At 32.1% G+C, this 18,537-nt stretch overlaps 1 protein-coding gene across 1 annotated transcript in view; it reads right to left on the reverse strand.

Moving 5' to 3' along the window:
• IL1RAPL1 (interleukin 1 receptor accessory protein like 1) overlaps positions 1-18,537 on the reverse strand; it is a 1,575,275-nt gene that overhangs the window by 609,253 nt on the left and 947,485 nt on the right. The window contains exon 4 of the mRNA XM_051985073.1: positions 15,006-15,192. Within this exon, the coding sequence (XP_051841033.1) occupies positions 15,006-15,192 (187 nt within the window). The remainder of the gene's footprint in view (positions 1-15,005; positions 15,193-18,537) is intronic.

Here is an 18,537-nt window from a genome sequence, read left to right on the forward strand (position 1 = left end):
TAGTATCTTAAAATTAGATTTTCAGTAAATCAACCTTGAGAGGCAGAACTAAGATAACTGAGTAGAGAAAGTTCTCAGCTAAGCCTTCCCCACTTTTCCATACCAAGAACTTTCAAATATTTTCAGAGTAACAGCCAACAAAAGATCAGAGAAAGACATTCTAAAAGCCCAAGAGAACTAAGAAGTTTGGTAAGAAAGATCAGTGACATGGGGGTGAAAACCAACCCAGAGCTCACTATGATGAAATATTAGTGGTGGTACTAGGTGGCAGCAGCAGAAACAGCAGTTTGGGGAGCTTAAAGGCCAGAAAGAGTAAGGGAACCCAGCAACTGGTTAGAAAGAAACTACACGGGATCCCTGTGCTAGCACTGAATTCAGGACCAGAAACTCTTTGGCATCTCCATAGCTAATACTGACTTCTGGATCATAGTCAGATAAGTAGTGGAATCCCTGAAAGACAGTATCATTTTTGCACCAAGGGATCAGGGACCCTGAGAAAAATCAATTGCAATCCCCCAAAATCAGTCGTCCTTCCTGGATAAAGAACAGAGTACAAACCAGGAGAACAGTGACTCTCATCTCTCTGCAAATTATACCAACTTGGGAAGCACCAAAAAACTTCAAAACTCTCATAATATGAGACAATGCCAAAAGTAATAAGGAAAAAAAAAGATGAGACATGTCAGAAATAAAGCACAACATTAACATAAATTTCCAAATCAAGAAGTAAGATGAAAAAATATCAGGGGGAAAAAGACCTGGCCAGAAAAAGGTGCTGTGGTAAGAGGGAATATTAAGAAACAAATTTTGAAGAAGATAATAAAGTCCAAAAAGTAAGACCAGTGCCCCCAAAGAAAAATGTGATGGATACAAGCTGAACAAGAATTCCTGAAAGAGTAAAATAAGAAATTTCAAAATCATGGTAAGAGAAAAAATAGGCAAAGAACTAAAAGTAGACCAAAAAAAATAAAGACATTTAACAAATAGTAAGAGAGACTCACAAAAACAAAGATCATAGCTTAAACAAGAAACTTGGCTTAGTTAAAAAAAAGATGTATGGAAACTTACTGATGAAAGAACACATTAAAAATAGGGTTGGTGAAGTGGGAAAAAAGTTACCAAAATTGACTGAAGAAAATAATTCCTTAAAAATTAGAATTTGTGAAATAAAAACTAACAACTCTATGAATCTTTAAACAAAATAATACAATAAAGTCAGAAGAACAAATGAAGAAAAAAAGTGAAATATGTCACTGAAAAAAATAACTGACCTGGAAAATAGAACAAAGAAAATTGGATATGATGAATCTCTTAGGAAACTGAACAGGAATAAAAAGACTTGTATATGCTACCTTCCCAAAAATTGACCATGTATTAAAACATAAAATCTTATAAAGAAATGCAGAAAAGCAGGAATATTTTCTCACCAAAATTACACATTTAAAATGAGTATGGAAGCATAGATTAAAAGTAAATAAAAATTAAATAATCTAAATATAAATAATGGCTAGGTCAAAGAACAACAACCAATTATTTCATTAAAGAGAAAGACAATAATGAGACCACATTCCAAAATCTTTGGTAATCAATGAAAGCAATACTTTGGAGTAAACTGTATGTATGGACATTAACATAAGAGATAGAGAACAGAGCAAGTATTTGGACTTGCAACTAAAAATAAACAAATTAGTATTCCCCAATTAAATACTAAATGGAAAGTCTGAAAATCAAAAGACAAATTAATAAAAATAACTATAAGAAAACATTGAATTAAGAAATAAAACTAAAAAATACTTTTATGGAAAAAAGTAATAAAGTAGACAAACCATTGGTTCATTTGATTTTTTTTAAATGAAAGAAAACCAAATTAGTATTATCAAAAATGAAGAGTAAATGCACCACCAATGAAGATGAAATTAAAGCAATTATTAGAAGTCATTTTGCTCATTTATATGCTAATTGGCAATCTAAGCAAAATATATGAATATTTTTACGAATACACACACACACACATATTTATACATAGAAGAAGAGAATATGAAAGAGAATATAAAAATAAGCCTATGTCAGAAAAAAATGAAGGATCCATCAATGAGCTCCCCCTCAAAAGAAGCCTAGATGAATATACAAGTGAATTCTACCAAACATTTCAGGAACAGTAAATCCCAAACTAAATAATTTTTTAAATAAGAAAAGGAGTCAGAAGATTTATTTTGTGATACAAAAATGCTTTTGTTACCTAAACCAGGGAGAACAACTATAGAGAAAGAAAACTTTATACCAATTTTGATAAAAAATGATGAGACAATTTTATTTTTAAATTTTAACAGTATTTTATTTTTTGCCAATTGCATGTAAAAGTGATTTTAGTATTCATTTTTATATAAAATGTTGAGTTCCTAATTTCTTCCTCCCTTCCTTAATCTCCCTAAAACTGCAAGTAATTTGATATAGGTTATATATGTGATGAAAAATTTTTAAATAATATATTATTCAGGATATTACAATAACATATTCCAAAGATTTACTCTATAACCATATGAGATTTATGCCAAGAAACCAGGATTGTTTCTCATCAGAAAAACTGTCAGCATCATTGATCATAACAATAACAAAAATCCTGTGATTATCTCAATAGATGCAGAAGAAATCTTTGACAAATATACCTTTCATTCTTATTAAAAACACTACAAAGCACAGTAATCAGATTCTTTCTTAAAATGATAAAGGAGTATCTACATAAAATAAGTAGCAAGCTTTTTCTGTAGTGGGGTAAACTTAAAGGTTTCCCAATAACATCAGGAGTAAAGCAAAAATATCTATTCATTATTATTATTCAACACACCTTAGAGGAATTACTATCTATAACAATAAGAAAATTTAAAAAAAAAGAATTGAAGGAATTAAAGCAATCAGGGAGAAAACAAAACTAATTCTTTGAAGATGACATGATGACATAATGAGAAAAGTCTAGAGAATCATTACCAACAACAAAGACTACTCAAAACAATAACTTCAGCAAAGTTGCAGTATATCAAAATAAATGCATGTATATTATCAGAATTTCTATATGCTACCAAGCCTTTGAATAAGATAGAAAAAGAAATTCTATTCAAAATAGCTTCAGACAATATAAAATACTTGGGATTCTATCTGCTAAAACAAACCCAGGGATTATATGAACATAGTTAGAAAATACTTTTCATACAAATAATATCAGATCTAAACCACTGGAAAATATCAATTCCTTATGGGTAGGTCATGTCAATATAATAAAAATGCTGCTAAGTGTCTAGCCCCAGGGCAGTCGTTATCTCACACAGCTGAGGTTCTTTGAAAGGCACTTTCCCAGCCTGGCCCTGCAGGCCTGAGTTACTTTCAGGTGGGGAACTCTTTCCCAGAGCACTCCAGTACCTCACTGCTTTTTGTAGCCCGTTAGCAGGACAGCTACCCCATCCATATACCTTTCACTGCTCTGCAGAGGAAGCTAGTAACCTCCTGGCTCTGAAGGCAGACCTTACAGACTTTAACAAAATGAGTAAAAAAATCAAAAGAACGATTGATAGTTTCTACACAGAAAGAGAACAGCTTTTCAACCCTGAAGAGACTAATAGCAGACAGTCTCCAGACGATTGTTGGTCTCCAATACAAAAGGCTCTCCTAGAAGAGACTATTAAAAACCTTAAAAGAGAGCTAGAAGAGAAATGGGGAAAGACACATAACTCACTAAAAGAAAAATTTGATAAAGTGGAAAAAGAAAACAACTTCCTGAAATGTGAATTGGAAAAGGTAAAAAACAGAGTTTGCGAATTGGAAAAAGAAAATGACTCACTAAAAAAAAATTAGTGAAATGGAAAAAAATTCCTAGAGCAAAACAACGCAATTGGACATATACAAAAAAAAGTAAAAAAAAGCTAACGAAGAAAATAACTCACTAAAAATTAGAACTGAACAAATAGAAATGACAGATTCATTGAGATATCAAGAATCAGTCAAGCAAAACCAAAAAAATGAAAGATTGGGAAAAAAATGTCAAATATTTACTTGGAAAAACAACAGACCTAGAAAATAGATCTAGGAGAGATAACCTGAGGATCATCGGACTACCAGAAAATTATGATGAAAAAAAGAGCCTAGATACTATTTTACAGGAAATCATCAAAGAGAACTGCCCAGAAGTAATAGAACCAGAAGGGAAAATAGGCGTTGAAAGAATTCATCGAACACCTTCTGAAAAAGACCCTAAAATAAAGACTCCGAGGAATATTGTGGCCAAACTTCAGAATTTTCAGACTAAAGAAAAAATTTTACAAGCAGCCAGGAAAAAACAGTTCAAATACCAAGATGCAACAATAAGGGTCACGCAAGATCTGGCTGCCTCAACATTAAAGGATCGAAGGGCTTGAAATCAGATATTCTGAAAGGCAAAAGAATTTGGAATGCAGCCAAGAATAAACTATCCAGCTAAGCTGAGTATTTTTTTCCACGGAAGAAGATGGACATTTAATGAAATAGAGGAATTCCATCTGTTTCTAAGGAAAAAACCAGACTTAAACAAAAAATTTGATCTTCAACAACAGGAATCAAGAGAAGTAGAAAAAGGTAAAAGGAACTCTTGAGAACTGTATTTCTGTTGTGAATATACATAAAAACCATATGTATAATTTGATTTTACTGATATAACATAAAAAAGGGAAGTAGAAATGGAAAGGGGATAGCATCAGAAAAAGGGAAGAGGGGAGATAAAAAGAGGGAAACTATATGCGACAATGAGGCAAAGGAAACCTATCATATATGAGGGAACTTAGAGAGGGGGAGGAACATTGTGTGAATCCTACTCTCATCAGAGTTGGCTCAAAGAGGAAACAATTGACATATTTGTTTTACACAGATTCTTCTCTCACTTCATTAAAAAGTGGGAGAGGAAAATGGAGAAGGAAAAAGAATAATAAGGGAAGGGTACAAGAAAGGGGAAGGGATTCAAAGGGAGGAGGGAGGAATACTAAAGAGGGAGAGCTGAGTGACATTAGTGGGACCAATAGGGAAGAAGGGAAGGAGGGCAAGAAAAAGAAAAGTATAATCTGGGGATATTAGGATGGCAGGAAATGCAGAATTGGTTATTTTAACTGCAAATGTGATGGGATGAACTCTCCCATAAAGAGGAGGCGGATAGCAGACTGGATCAAAAGTCAGAACCGTACAATCTGTTGTTTACAGGAAACACATTTAAAACAGGGAGATACATACAGACTAAAGGTAAAAGGCTGGAGCAGAATCTATTATGCTTCAGGTAAAGTAAAAAAAGCAGGGGTAGCCATCCTTATCTCAGATCAAGCAAAAGCAAAGATTGATCTAATTAAAAGAGATAAGGAAGGAAACTATATCTTGCTTAAGGGTACTATAGACAATGAAGCAATATCAGTATTAAACATATATGCACCAAGTGGTATAGCATCTAACTTCCTTAAAGAGAAGCTAAAAGAGTTGAGAGAAGAAATAGACAGCAAAACTATAATAGTGGGAGATCTCAATCTTGCACTCTCAGATTTAGATAAATCAAATCACAAAACAAATAAGAAAGAAATTAAAGCGGTAAATAGAATATTAGAAAAATTAGGTATGATAGATGTCTGGAGAAAACTGAATGGTGACAGAAAGGAGTATACTTTCTTCTCAGCAGTTCATGGAACCTACACAAAAAATTGACCATATATTAGGACATAAAGACCTCAAAATTAAATGCAGGAAGGCAGAAATAGTAAATGCTTTCTTTTCAGACCACAATGCAATAAAAACTACATTCAACAAAAAGTTAGGTGTAAATAGACCAAAAAGTAATTGGAAACTAAATAATCTCATCTTAAAGAATGATTGGGTGAAACAGCAAATTATAGACACAATTAATAATTTCACTCAAGATAATGACAACAATGAGACATCATATCAAAATTTATGGGATGCAGCCAAAGCAGTAATAAGGGGAAATTTTATATCCTTAGAAGCTTACCTGAATAAAATAGAAAAAGAAAAGATCAATGAATTGGGCCTGGAACTTAAAAAGTTAGAAAAAGACCAAATTAAAAACCCCCAATCAATTACTAAACTTGAAATTCTAAAATTAAAAGGAGAAATTAATAATATAGAAAGTAAAAAAAAAAACTATTGAACTAATAAATAAAACTAAGAGTTGGTTTTATGAAAAAACCAATAAAATTGATAAACCTTTGCTAAATCTGGAGAAAAAGGAGAGAGGGAAATCAAATTGGTAGTCTTAAAAATGAAAAAGGAGAACTTACCACTGATGAAGAGGAAATTAAAGAAATAATAAGGGGTTACTTTGCCCAACTTTATGCCAATAAATTTGATAACATAAGCGAAATTAATGACTACCTCCAAAAATATAGGCTTCCCAGATTATCAGAGGAGGAAGTAAATTGCTTAAATAGTCCCATTTCAGAAAAAGAAATAGAACAAGCTATTAATCAACTCCTTAAAAAAATATCCCCGGGACCAGATGGATTTACATGTGAATTCTACCAAACATTCAAAGAACAATTAGCCCCAATGCTTTATAAACTATTTGAAAAAATAGGGAATGAAGGAGTCCTACCAAATTCCTTTTATGACACAGACATGGTACTGATACCTAAACCAGGTAGGTTGAAAACAGAGAAAGAAAATTATAGACCAATCTCCCTAATGAATATTGATGCTAAAATCTTAAATAAGATATTAGCAAAAAGACTTCAGAAAATCATCCCCAGGATAATACATCATGATCAACTAGGATTTATACCAGGAATGCAGGGCTGGTTCAATATTAGGAAAACTATCAATATAATTGGCAATATTAACAATCAAATTAACAAAAACCATATGATCATCTCAATAGATGCAGAAAAAGCATTTGATAAAATCCAACATCCATTCATATTAAAAACTCTTGAGAGTATAGGAATAAATGGACTTTTCCTTAAAATAATCAGTAGTATCTATTTAAAACCAGCAGTAAGCATTATATGTAATGGGGACAAATTGCAACCATTCCCAATAAGATCAGGAGTAAAACAAGGTTGCCCACTATCACCGTTACTATTTAATATTGTATTAGAAATGCTAGCTTTGGCAATAAGAGTTGAGAAAGAGATTAAAGGAATAAGAATAGGCAATGAGGAAACCAAATTATCACTCTTTGCTGATGATATGATGGTATACTTAGAGAACCCCAGAGATTCTACCAAAAAATTATTAGAAACAATCTACACCTTCAGCAAAGTTGCAGGATATAAAATAAACCCACATAAGTCATCAGCATTCTTATATATCACTAACAAAACCCAACAGTTAGAGTTACAAAGAGATTCCATTTAAAGTAACTACTGATTGTATAAAATATTTAGGAATCTATCTGCCAAGGGAAAATCAGAAACTTTATGAGCAAAACTACAAAACACTTACCACACAAATTAAGTCTGCTCTAACCAACTGGAAAAATATTAAATGCTCTTGGATTGGGCGAGCAAATATAATAAAGATGACAATACTACCTAAATTAATCTACTTATTTAGCGCTATACCAATCAGACTCCCAAAAAACTACTTTGATGAATTAGAAAAAATAATAACAAAGTTCATATGGAAAAACAAAAGGTCAAGAATTTCAAGGGAATTAATGAAAAAAATCAAATGAAGGTGGCCTAACTGTACCAGATCTAAAATTATATTATAAAGCAGCAGTTACTAAAACCATCTGGTATTGGCTAAGAAATAGACTAGTTGATCAATGGAATAAGTTAGGTTCAAAGGACAAAACAGCCAATAACTTTAATAATATAGTGTTTGACAAACCCAAAGACATCAGTTTCTGGGATAAGAATGCATTATTTGACAAAAATTGCTGGGAAAATTGGAAATCAGTATGGCAGAAACTAGGCATTGACCCACACTTAACACCGTACACCAAGATAAGGTCAAAATGGGTTCATGACCTAGGCATAAAGAATGAGATGATAAATAAATTGGAAGAGCATAGGATAGTTTACCTCGCAGACCTGTGGAAGAGGGAGGAATTTATGGCCAAAGAAGAACTAGACATCACTATTGACCACAACATAGAAAATTTTGATTATATCAAATTGAAAAGTTTTTGTACAAACAAAAGAAATGCAAACAAGATTAGAAGGGAAACAATAAACTGGGAAAACATTTTTACAATCAAAGGTTCTGATAAAGGCCTCATTTCCAAAATATATAGAGAACTGACTCTAATTTATAAGAAATCAAACCATTCTCCAATTGATAAATGGTCAAAGGATATGAACAGACAATTCTCAGACGAAGAAATTGAAACTATTTATAGACATATGAAAATATGCTCCAAATCATTATTAATCAGAGAAATGCAAATTAAGACAACTCTGAGATACTACATACCTGTCAGATTGGCTAGAATGACAGGGAAAGATAATGTGGAATGTTGGAGGGAATGTGGGAAAACAGGGACACTGATACACTGTTGGTGGAATTGTGAACACATCCAGCCATTCTGGAGAGCAATTTGGAACTATGCTCAAAAAGTTATCAAACTGTGCATACCCTTTGATCCAGCAGTGTTTCTACTGGGCTTATACCCCAAAGAGATACTAAAGAAAGGAAAGGGACCTGTATGTGCCAAAATGTTTGTGGCAGCCCTGTTTGTAGTGGCTAGAAACTGGAAAATGAAAGGATGTCCATTAATTGGAGAATGGTTGAGTAAATTGTGGTATATGAATGTTATGGAATATTATTGTTCTGTAAGGAATGACCAGCAGGATGAATACAGAGAGGACTGGTGAGACTTACATGAAGTGATGCTGAGTGAAATGAGCAGAACCAGGAGATCATTATATGCCTCAACAACGATACTGTTTGAGGATGTATTCTGATAGAAGTGGATCTCTTCGATAAAGAGAGCCTTAATTGATCAAAGATGGACAGAAGCAACTACACCCAGAGAAAGAACACTGGGAAATGAATATAAACTGCTTGCATTTTTGTTTTTCTTCCCGGGTTATTTATACCTTCTGAATTCAATTCTCCCTGTGCAACAAGAAAACTGTTTGGTTCTGCACACATATATTGTATCTAGGATATACTGCAACCCATTCAACATGTAAAGGACTGCTTGCCATCTGGGGGAAGGGGTGGAGGGAGGGAGGGGAAAAATCGGAATAGAAGTGAATGCAAGGGATAATGCTGTAAAAAATTACCCTGGCATGCGTTCTATCAATAAAAAGTTATTAAAAATATAATAAAAATGAAAATTCTACCCAAATTAATTAGCTTATTCAGTGCTATGCCAATCAAATGACCAAATAATTATTTTATAGAGCTAGGGGGAAAATGTGACAAAATTAATCCAGAAGAACAGTGTCAAGAATTTCAAAGCAATAAATTAAAAAATGTTTAAGGAAAATGACTTAGCAGTTTCAGATTTCAAACAATTTTACAAAGTGGTGATTATGAAAACAAACTGGTACTTGCTAAGGAATAGAGTAGTGGATCAGTAGACTAGACTGATTACACAATACACAATAATAACTAATCATAATAAGATAGTGATTTATAAACTGAAGGATACAAGCTTTTAGGATAAGAATTCATTAACAGTTCCTAACTGTGTGATCCTGGGCAAGTCACTTAAACTCAATTGCCTCAGCAAAATAAAAAAAAAATTGCTGGGAAAAATGAAGCATAATTTTGCAGCAACAAGGCATAGATCATCAATTCCAACTACATCCAACTGTATATCAAGATAAAATCAAAATGGATAAATGATTAAGGCATAAATGCTGACAATACAAGAAAAGAGAATATGAAAAAATATACTTATCATCTCTGTGTATAAGTGAAGTTTTTTTGATAAAGGAAGGGATAAAGGGGATTTTAGAAAGTAAACAGGTTACTTTTATAATATAAAATTAAAAGCTTTTACATGAAGAAATCTCATGTAGCCCAAATTAGAAGGAATGCAGGATAGTGGGGAAAATTATAGCAAGTTTTTTTCAGAAAGATCTCATTTATCAAATGTATAGGGAACTGAGTTAAATTTGTAAAAATAAGAACCATTCTTCAGTTAATAAATGGTTAAAGTATATGACCAGATAATTTTCAGAAAAAGAAATCAAAATTATCATTGGTATCATAAAAATGCTCTAAATAGCTATTGATTAGAAAAGTTGCAATGAACAAAACTCTGAGGTATCACCTCATACTATTTTGAGTTAGATTGGATAACATGAGACTAAAAGGAAATATTACATGCTAGAAAGGAAGTGGGAAAAATTGGGACACCAATTATTGCTGGTAGAACTATCACAACCATTTTAAAGAACAATGTGTGATATGACTATACAACTTTCCATATTCTTTGACATAGCAATATCCCAAACAAATTAAAGAAAGGAGGAAAGGGTATATTTTTACAAAAATAATTATAGCAATTCTTTATGTGGTGACAAACAATTAGAAATTGATGGTATGCCATCATCTGAGGAATAGTTGAATCAATCTTATTATTTAATTGTGATGGGATACTATTGTGATATAAAAAAATGATGAGCAGTAAACCTGGGAAGAAATATATGAACTCATACAAAATTAAGTGAGCAAAACAAGGAGATTGCTGTACACAGTTAATAGCAATACTGTAAGGATAATCAACTGTGAAAGACTTATCTATGCTGTTCAAGATTATGATACAAGACTATTCTAAAGAACCCATACCTAAAGATACTGTCAACCTCCAGGAGAATTGATGAACTGTGAATGATTATGAAAGATATTTTTAAACTTTTATTATTTAATTTGCAACAGAAAATATAGGAATATGTTTTGCATGATTTTATATATATATATATATATATATATATATATATATATATATATATATATATATATATATACTTGATGTGAGATTACCATCTTAAAGAAGAGAGGGGCAGAATGAAAGAAAATAATTTAGATCTCACTTTTTAAAAATGCATATAATTTTTTTTACCTGTAATTGGGAAATATTTGAAAAGACAAACTAAAATTTAAAAGAAAATAAAATTTAAAAACAAATTAGTCAATTAACATTTATTAAGCACCTACAGTGTCATATATTATGTTAAATAAATATAGGAAGAAAAGAAAAGAAAAAGAACAGATCCTGATCTCAATCCTCCTCTCCCCCTGACAATAATCCAATGAGTAAGAAACAACTATGCACAAATAAGATATAGAGTAGAATAAATTGGAGTAATTTTTGGAGGAAGTCATCAAGATTTAGGACTAGAAAAGCTTTTTATGCATAACATCTTTAGATGGACTTGAAGGAAACTAAAGAAGCTCATAGGAGGCAGAAGCAATTTATCAAGCATGGTGAACAACCAAGGGATATGCTAAGAATTAGTGTATATATAGAATATGATTTTGAGGAACTAAAAGATGGCCAATGTCACCAGGTCACAGAGTATATAAAAAAAAATAAATAGTAAGGCACAATAAGACTGGAAAAGTAATAATGGGGCAGATTATGAAGGGGTTAGAAAGGTCAACAGAGGATTCTATGTTTAATCCTTGAGGTAATAGAGAGCCACAACAGTTTATTACATAGGATGTTGGTACAAAGAGACTTACATTTTTGGATAAGACATTTGATAGCCATATAGAAAATAAATTAGAGTGGTTTGATTTAAAGTAGGCAGACTAAGCTGGCTATTGCAATTGTTTGTGAATTATTTCACTGCACTAGGGCCTGCACTAGGATGCTTGTGGTGTCACTGGAGAAAAGGGAGGATTTTTTGCTAGATATTATAAAGATAAAAATGACAGGATTTGCCAATTTATTGGATATGGCAGTGCGGGGATTAAAGAGTGAGAAATCAAGGAAGACATTGAGACTGGATGGTACCTTCAGTGTTATTAGGGCAGTTAGGAAAAAGGGAGAGTTTATAGAGAGGAAAAAGAGATGATTAGTATTTTTCAGCAATATTGAGGTGGATATGTCTTTACCAGAAATATCTACTGTATTCAGTTTGAGATGTTTAGAGGCTGTTAGACATGTGAGCCTACAAGTTTGGAGAGAAGTTAGAATTGTACAAGCTAGTTTGAGAGTAATCTGAATAGAAACAATAATTGTAATGATAGGATCTGATGAGATCACCAAGCAAAAAGGTAAATAGAGAGAGGACAGAAAAGGGTTCCCAGAAGAATCTGGGAGATTCTTACTATTAGTGTGCAACCTAGATGTTAATACAGAAAAGGACAAAGGAGTGGTAAAACAAGCAAGAAGGGAACTTGAAGAATTCAGTGTCATAAACACCTAGATAGGAGTCAATAGTCAAAGAGAAGAGTATGATCGGCAGTCTTATAAGCTACAGATAAATCAAAGATAATGAGAATCAAGAAAAATCATTAGACTTGACAAGATTGTTAATGCCTTTAGAGAAAATAATATCAGTGAAATTGTGAAGTCAGAAGACTAAATTCAAAGTCATAACAGAGTGAGAAGAAAGGAAGTGAAAGAGAAGAGATATAAAACAATAACTATTATGCATGGATGTTATGAGTTCAAATGTTGGAGTTCTTGTTCTTCTGAAAGCACAGCCGGTTTAGAGGCTTAGAGCCCTCCGAATATCTCCAAATCCAAAGGTTCTGTCCTTCAGCCTCTGCCTCTGCTTTCTTCAGCCTCCAACCAACACAGAGATGGAATGTCTCTCTTGTCTCCTTCTGGGGAGCCCAGCCACCAACTACAGTGGTGTGAGATGAAGATGAATCTGATTGTCCACTGAACTCTCCACTCGTAGCTTTATCCTCTGAAAACCCTTCGTCTGCCACCAGAGTCGCTCCTCTTGAGTCCAGCTGAACTCTCTTCTGCGACCAGCCAGCCAAGAGGAAAAAATGTATTCTGGAATGGCTGTCTCGCCTTATATGTGAATCTTCTGAGAGAATGGGATTATGGGTTTTCTCCCATAGTGCTTTCTGGCCCAAAGAGCTTTAAGGGAGGTGTGGACTACCTTGAAGTTAGAAAGTGTACTTTGTGAAGCTAGCATACTTGTGGACTCCAATGAGTAAAGGTGTGAACACAAGCCTTGTATTAATTAGTTCTACTTAGTACCTTGTTTCAGGTTTTGGCCAAAATCTTCTTGTAAGATTAGATCAACTCTAATTAGTTAGCAGTTAGTAAGGATTCCAACACATGGACAGTTCAAATGAGTTTTATTTTTTTAAGAATGGAGGACATATGGGCATATTTGAAGGCATTAGTGAAATAGCCAATAGACATGGAGAGAGTGAAGATGAATGAGAAAACAGAAATTATAGAGAGGGCACTCAGCTGAAGTGAATTCTTTTGTATATATAGAGGAGTTAGCCATGGTCAAGAACAAAGGGAACTCTTTATATGAAACATGGCTGAAGAAGACTGTGCCAGTAGGTATATGAGTGATGTGAGATGAGGATGAGGGGAGAAGAGGGAGCTCAGAGTAAATAGCCTTAATTTTTCCCCATGAAATCTGAAGCAAAATTCTAAGCTGAGAAGGTATGAGAAGTGGAAGGAAACTATGAGATCTGAGAAAAAATGAAAAAGTTTGGAAAAATCACTGAGATGAATAAATATTTATTAAAATCTTCCATATTCCTGGGACTGTAATAGATGATGGCAATAAAGCAATACAAAAAAGGAGAAAAATAGGACTTATGGGATATATGGCCCCATATGTGTGTGTATGTGAATGTATTTGTGCATATATGTATATGTACTATATATATGTGTATATAGTATATATATGTGTGTGTATGTATTCAAACATATGAACACAAAAGAATAGAGATAAATTCAGTACTTTAATATGTTTTACAGAATTTCTGAATAATTATTTTAAAACTATGGTCTTAGTATTAGAAGTCAAACATAGATTAGAAACAGAACACTAAATAATTATAAGCTAATTTTAGCTTGATTTTTGGATCAGTTGGGCATGCAAGAAATATATTTAAGCATATGATTAAAACTTAGAGGTCCAATATTTTACTTCCAGACACCATTTGCAGTTTCCAGTCATTATATAGTCAAGGATAAATAATTCTACAGTAATTTTTACATGAAAGATATACTGCTCTTTATTTATATTCAATAAGTACATTTTTATTGCATAAATGAGGTGATGAGTAAACTATAATTATATAATCTGATGAAAGTTTGAGTGTGTGCTTTCATTGGTAACATAATTCTGATTCTGCATAGAGAGAATAGAAGCAAAATTTTTACTTTTAACTATGAAAATTATTTTTGAGTTGTGAAGAAACATATTCAAATACAATTATTTAAATTTAATGGAGTTTGACAAAGGTGTTTTCTCAATTATTTCAATTAGAAAATCAGAAAACTAGAAATAATAAGACATATAATGGAGAAAAGTCCAATGGAAATAATCATACAATTATACTGGAGAGTTATTAGTCAATTACTGCTATATTTTAGCTCCCTATTATATTATACGTCCCAAAGGAAAAAAAAAAGTATAGATAATTTACTTTCTACTTCTGACCAAATCAACTGAGATAAGAAAGAATTGTAAAAAATATCTCAAAAGAGAAGCAGCTAGATGGCACAGTGGAAAGAGCACTGGTCTGGAGTCATTAAGATCTGAATTCAAATTTGGCCTCATCCACTTGGCACTTAATAGCTGGATGATCCTGGGAAAGTCACTTAACCCTAATTGTCTCACATTTCCCCAAAAATTATCTAAAAAAAGAAGGTTATCACACAATTTCACCTAAATCTTTTTTTTTCTAGATCTAACCAAACTGACTAAATCCTTTCAAAGCAATAAGAAGTCTCATAATAACTGAAATAACATAGTCTAAAGAAATAGAATGTAAGCTATATTAACTTCCTTTGAAAGGTTTAAAATAGTGAAAATACTATAGGACCCAATATACAATAATTTATAAGAAACCCGACCTTCTCTATTCCTTACCTTATACCACAAGATTTCAGGCTCTCTGTATGGTATTAGAAAATCCTCTATATCCCGGCATGAGATTTCCTTACTTTTGCTAAGCTCAGCTTTTTCAAAGTACTTCATCTTGGAATTGTAGCAGAGTCCAGTGTCATTTTCACCCACAGTCAGTGAAATGGACACTTTCATACAATATGTGGAGTTTCTGAAACAAAGCAGAAAACAAACGGTGGTCTAAGATGAAAAAAATAATAATTCCCTTATACTTGTGTAGAGCTCCACACTTTTTCAAAAGGACTACCAACTTCTTTATGCCCATAGTATTAATAATAACCCTGTGAAGTGGGAAAAATGGGTATTATTATCTTCTCAAATGACAAAACTGAGGTTTAAAAAAGTTTAATGACTTCCATATAGTTAAAAAGCCAGTAAAGGAAAAGGACAAAACTTGAAACTATATCATCTGAATAAAAATCCCTTGTCTTTCCAAAACTCTCATTAATTTGACACAGTAGATTTCATCAAGACAAAAACAAAATAAAACAAAACTTTGCATTGTGTACTTTTTATGCTAACTTCAATTATCTCACATTATTTCTTCATTTGTTCACTAAGTATAAATATTTATTAAATAGGTTTATATACAGATTGTTATGATAGACACTAATGTCTTTTAAAAATTCTGCCATGACCAATATTTGTTTCTGTAAGATGGGAAAATAGTGACTGGTAAAGGTATTGGAAAAATTATTGTGTTATGTTACAAAGAGAGTTAAATAAATCTTTTAAAATATGATTTAATGTATTTTAATAATTTGATGAAATAGTTTCAATATCATATTGAATCATAAGGGAATATATTCACGTTTGATTATTTATTCATGTGTTACATTATGTGATTTATAAATTGCAAAATATTCCAAACATTTTAGTTTATTAATATTATTATTATCTCCATCTGATGTTGTTTATGTATTTTTCAGTTGTGTTCAACTCTTCATGACCCATATTTCGTGTTTTCTTGTCAAAGATACTAGGATAGTTTGCCTTTTCCTTCTTCAGCTCATTTTACAAATGAGGAAACTGAGTCAAACAGGGTCAAATGACTTGCCAACTAGTAAGTGTCTGAGGAAAGATTTGAATACAAATCTACCAGACTCCAGGCTCTGTACTTTATCTTGCCACTTAAATGACTATTATCTTCTTCTTCTTCTTCATCATCATCATCATCAAATTCTGATCTTTATGTCATAATTCTTCTATCTTAAATGAATATATGATCACATAAATCTGGGAATATTCTGCAACAGTGAAGATCAGAAAACATCCAGCCCTACCCATCAATTGCTAATCTTGTAGAAAATCTCTGAAATGTTCACTGTGATACATTTTTTTGAGGAGAAGGCTGAGATAGAATGGAGAGACACAGAAATTCCTCTGATCTTCCCTACACTTGATGTGTATTAGTAGCACATTTTTGAACATGTTTCATCACTTGGTTTTTCATTTAACAAGACAATTTTCATTTTATACAATCACTTGATAAAAAACTTTAATGTATATACATTTTTATTCATATTCTCAATAACACTCCATTTTTGATTCCCTAATCAAGAATATTTATAATATTAAGACTGAGGATATGCATCTTTTGTTCACTGACAGTTCAAATTCTATCCATTGACCAAATTAGAAAATTAAAACAGTTTACACCCACATGACATCATAGCATTCATTTTGAATAAATACTGTAATAATCTAATGGTCAAAGAATACTTTGTAATCCATGAGAAATCAGAACATAGGATTAAATAATCCCTCAACCAAGAGAGTGAAGAGGAAATGGTAGTATTGTTAACATAAAAATAAAACCTATGTCCTTTGATACAGCAATACCATTTACCAGGTCTGTATCCCAAAGATATCATTAAAAAAAGGAAAAGGATCTACGTGTACAAAGATATTTATAGCAACTCTTTATGTTGTAAGAAAGAACTGGAAATTGGGGGATATCCATGAATTTGGGAATGACTGAACAAATTGTAGTATATGAAAGCAATGAAATAGTATTGTGCCATAAGAAATGATGAAAGGAAGATTTCAGAAAAACCTCAAAAGACTTACTAAACTAATCCTAAGTGAAGGGAGGAGAACCAGTATAATATTGTGCTCAGTAATAGCAACATTATGCTATCATAAATAGTGATTAAAACAATTACAAAAGACTCATGATGGAAAACCCTATCTATATCTAGAGAAAGAACTATGATTCTGAATGCAGGTAAAATCATATTATTTTCAGTTTTTGTTATATTTTCATTTTTCGTGTTTTTCTTCTTTTGTTCTGTTTCTTCTTTCACAACACAATTAATAAGGAAATATGTTTACATGATTGCACATCTAAAATCCATATCACATTGCTTGCCATATTGGGAAAGGAGAATGAAGAGGAAGAAAAAATGTAGAATATAAAATTTTACTAAAAATTAATGTTGAAAGTTATATCTACATGTAATTGGAAAAAAAATCAAACACTATTTTCAAAAAGATAAAAAGATATAATGCAGAGACCTCTGTCCTAATCAAATCTTAGTATCATTTTCAATTTAATTTCCTATTGTATGAGTTTTTCTTTCATTCAGATCTTTTAATTTATGACTAACCAAGACTATATGTACAAATTTTCATGTTCATTGTCAAAACTTAAAATAGATAACATCATGTTGATGATCTCTGTTTCTTCAAGGGTTAAAAATAGGGTGAAATACAAGATGTCATGATGGTTATTTCTCATAAGGGATTTACATGATTAGGAGAAAATGTCTAAGGTTAAGTATAGAAATCTCCTTTTCCCTTTCCCCCTTTCTGTAAACAGATCAGAACTTTATTCTGTAAGAAATGATTCCTGCAGAGAGTTCTGAAGCATTCTCTCTTTCATTGTTTTAGCTTCCAATACAGTGAGGAAATGGTTTTATAAATTGTTGACTGATGTCTTGAGTTTTTGTCTCCCCAGGATAGCAAAATTTTCAAATTACTTTGGACACTTTAATACTTATTTACTGTTTCTTTTCATCAGGAGGCGATTAAAAAACTAAAAATAGAATAACACCCAAAGAGCATTAGAGTCCTTTTCACTAAGAAGAGACAGAGAATGATCTTTTGCAAATTAATAGATAGGTGATTCTGGAGCAGATATTTTAAGGAATCAGAATGAATACTAAAAAAACAGCAAAACTTTCTGGTAGTTGCTAATGCATTATGACAATACATAGTAAGGTGTGTCATTGTTTAAAGAAAAATATTTTTTTTCCTCAAGGGGCAAGATATCATATTCTTTGTCAATCAGCATCATTAGTTTATTCAACTACATTTATTAAGCACATAATGTATTCAGAACACAAACATAACAACCCACACATTTATTAAATGTCTAAAAAACAGTGGGTTTGAAGACATAAAGAGGTATCTGATAACCATCAGTGTTTCTATGTATTATTTTTACAATAGATTCCAGATTATTCCCTCAAGACTCTATATTTACATAAGTCAT

Source organism: Antechinus flavipes, chromosome 3, assembly GCF_016432865.1.
Source record: "Antechinus flavipes isolate AdamAnt ecotype Samford, QLD, Australia chromosome 3, AdamAnt_v2, whole genome shotgun sequence".
In the NCBI taxonomy this organism is placed as follows: domain Eukaryota; kingdom Metazoa; phylum Chordata; class Mammalia; order Dasyuromorphia; family Dasyuridae; genus Antechinus; species Antechinus flavipes.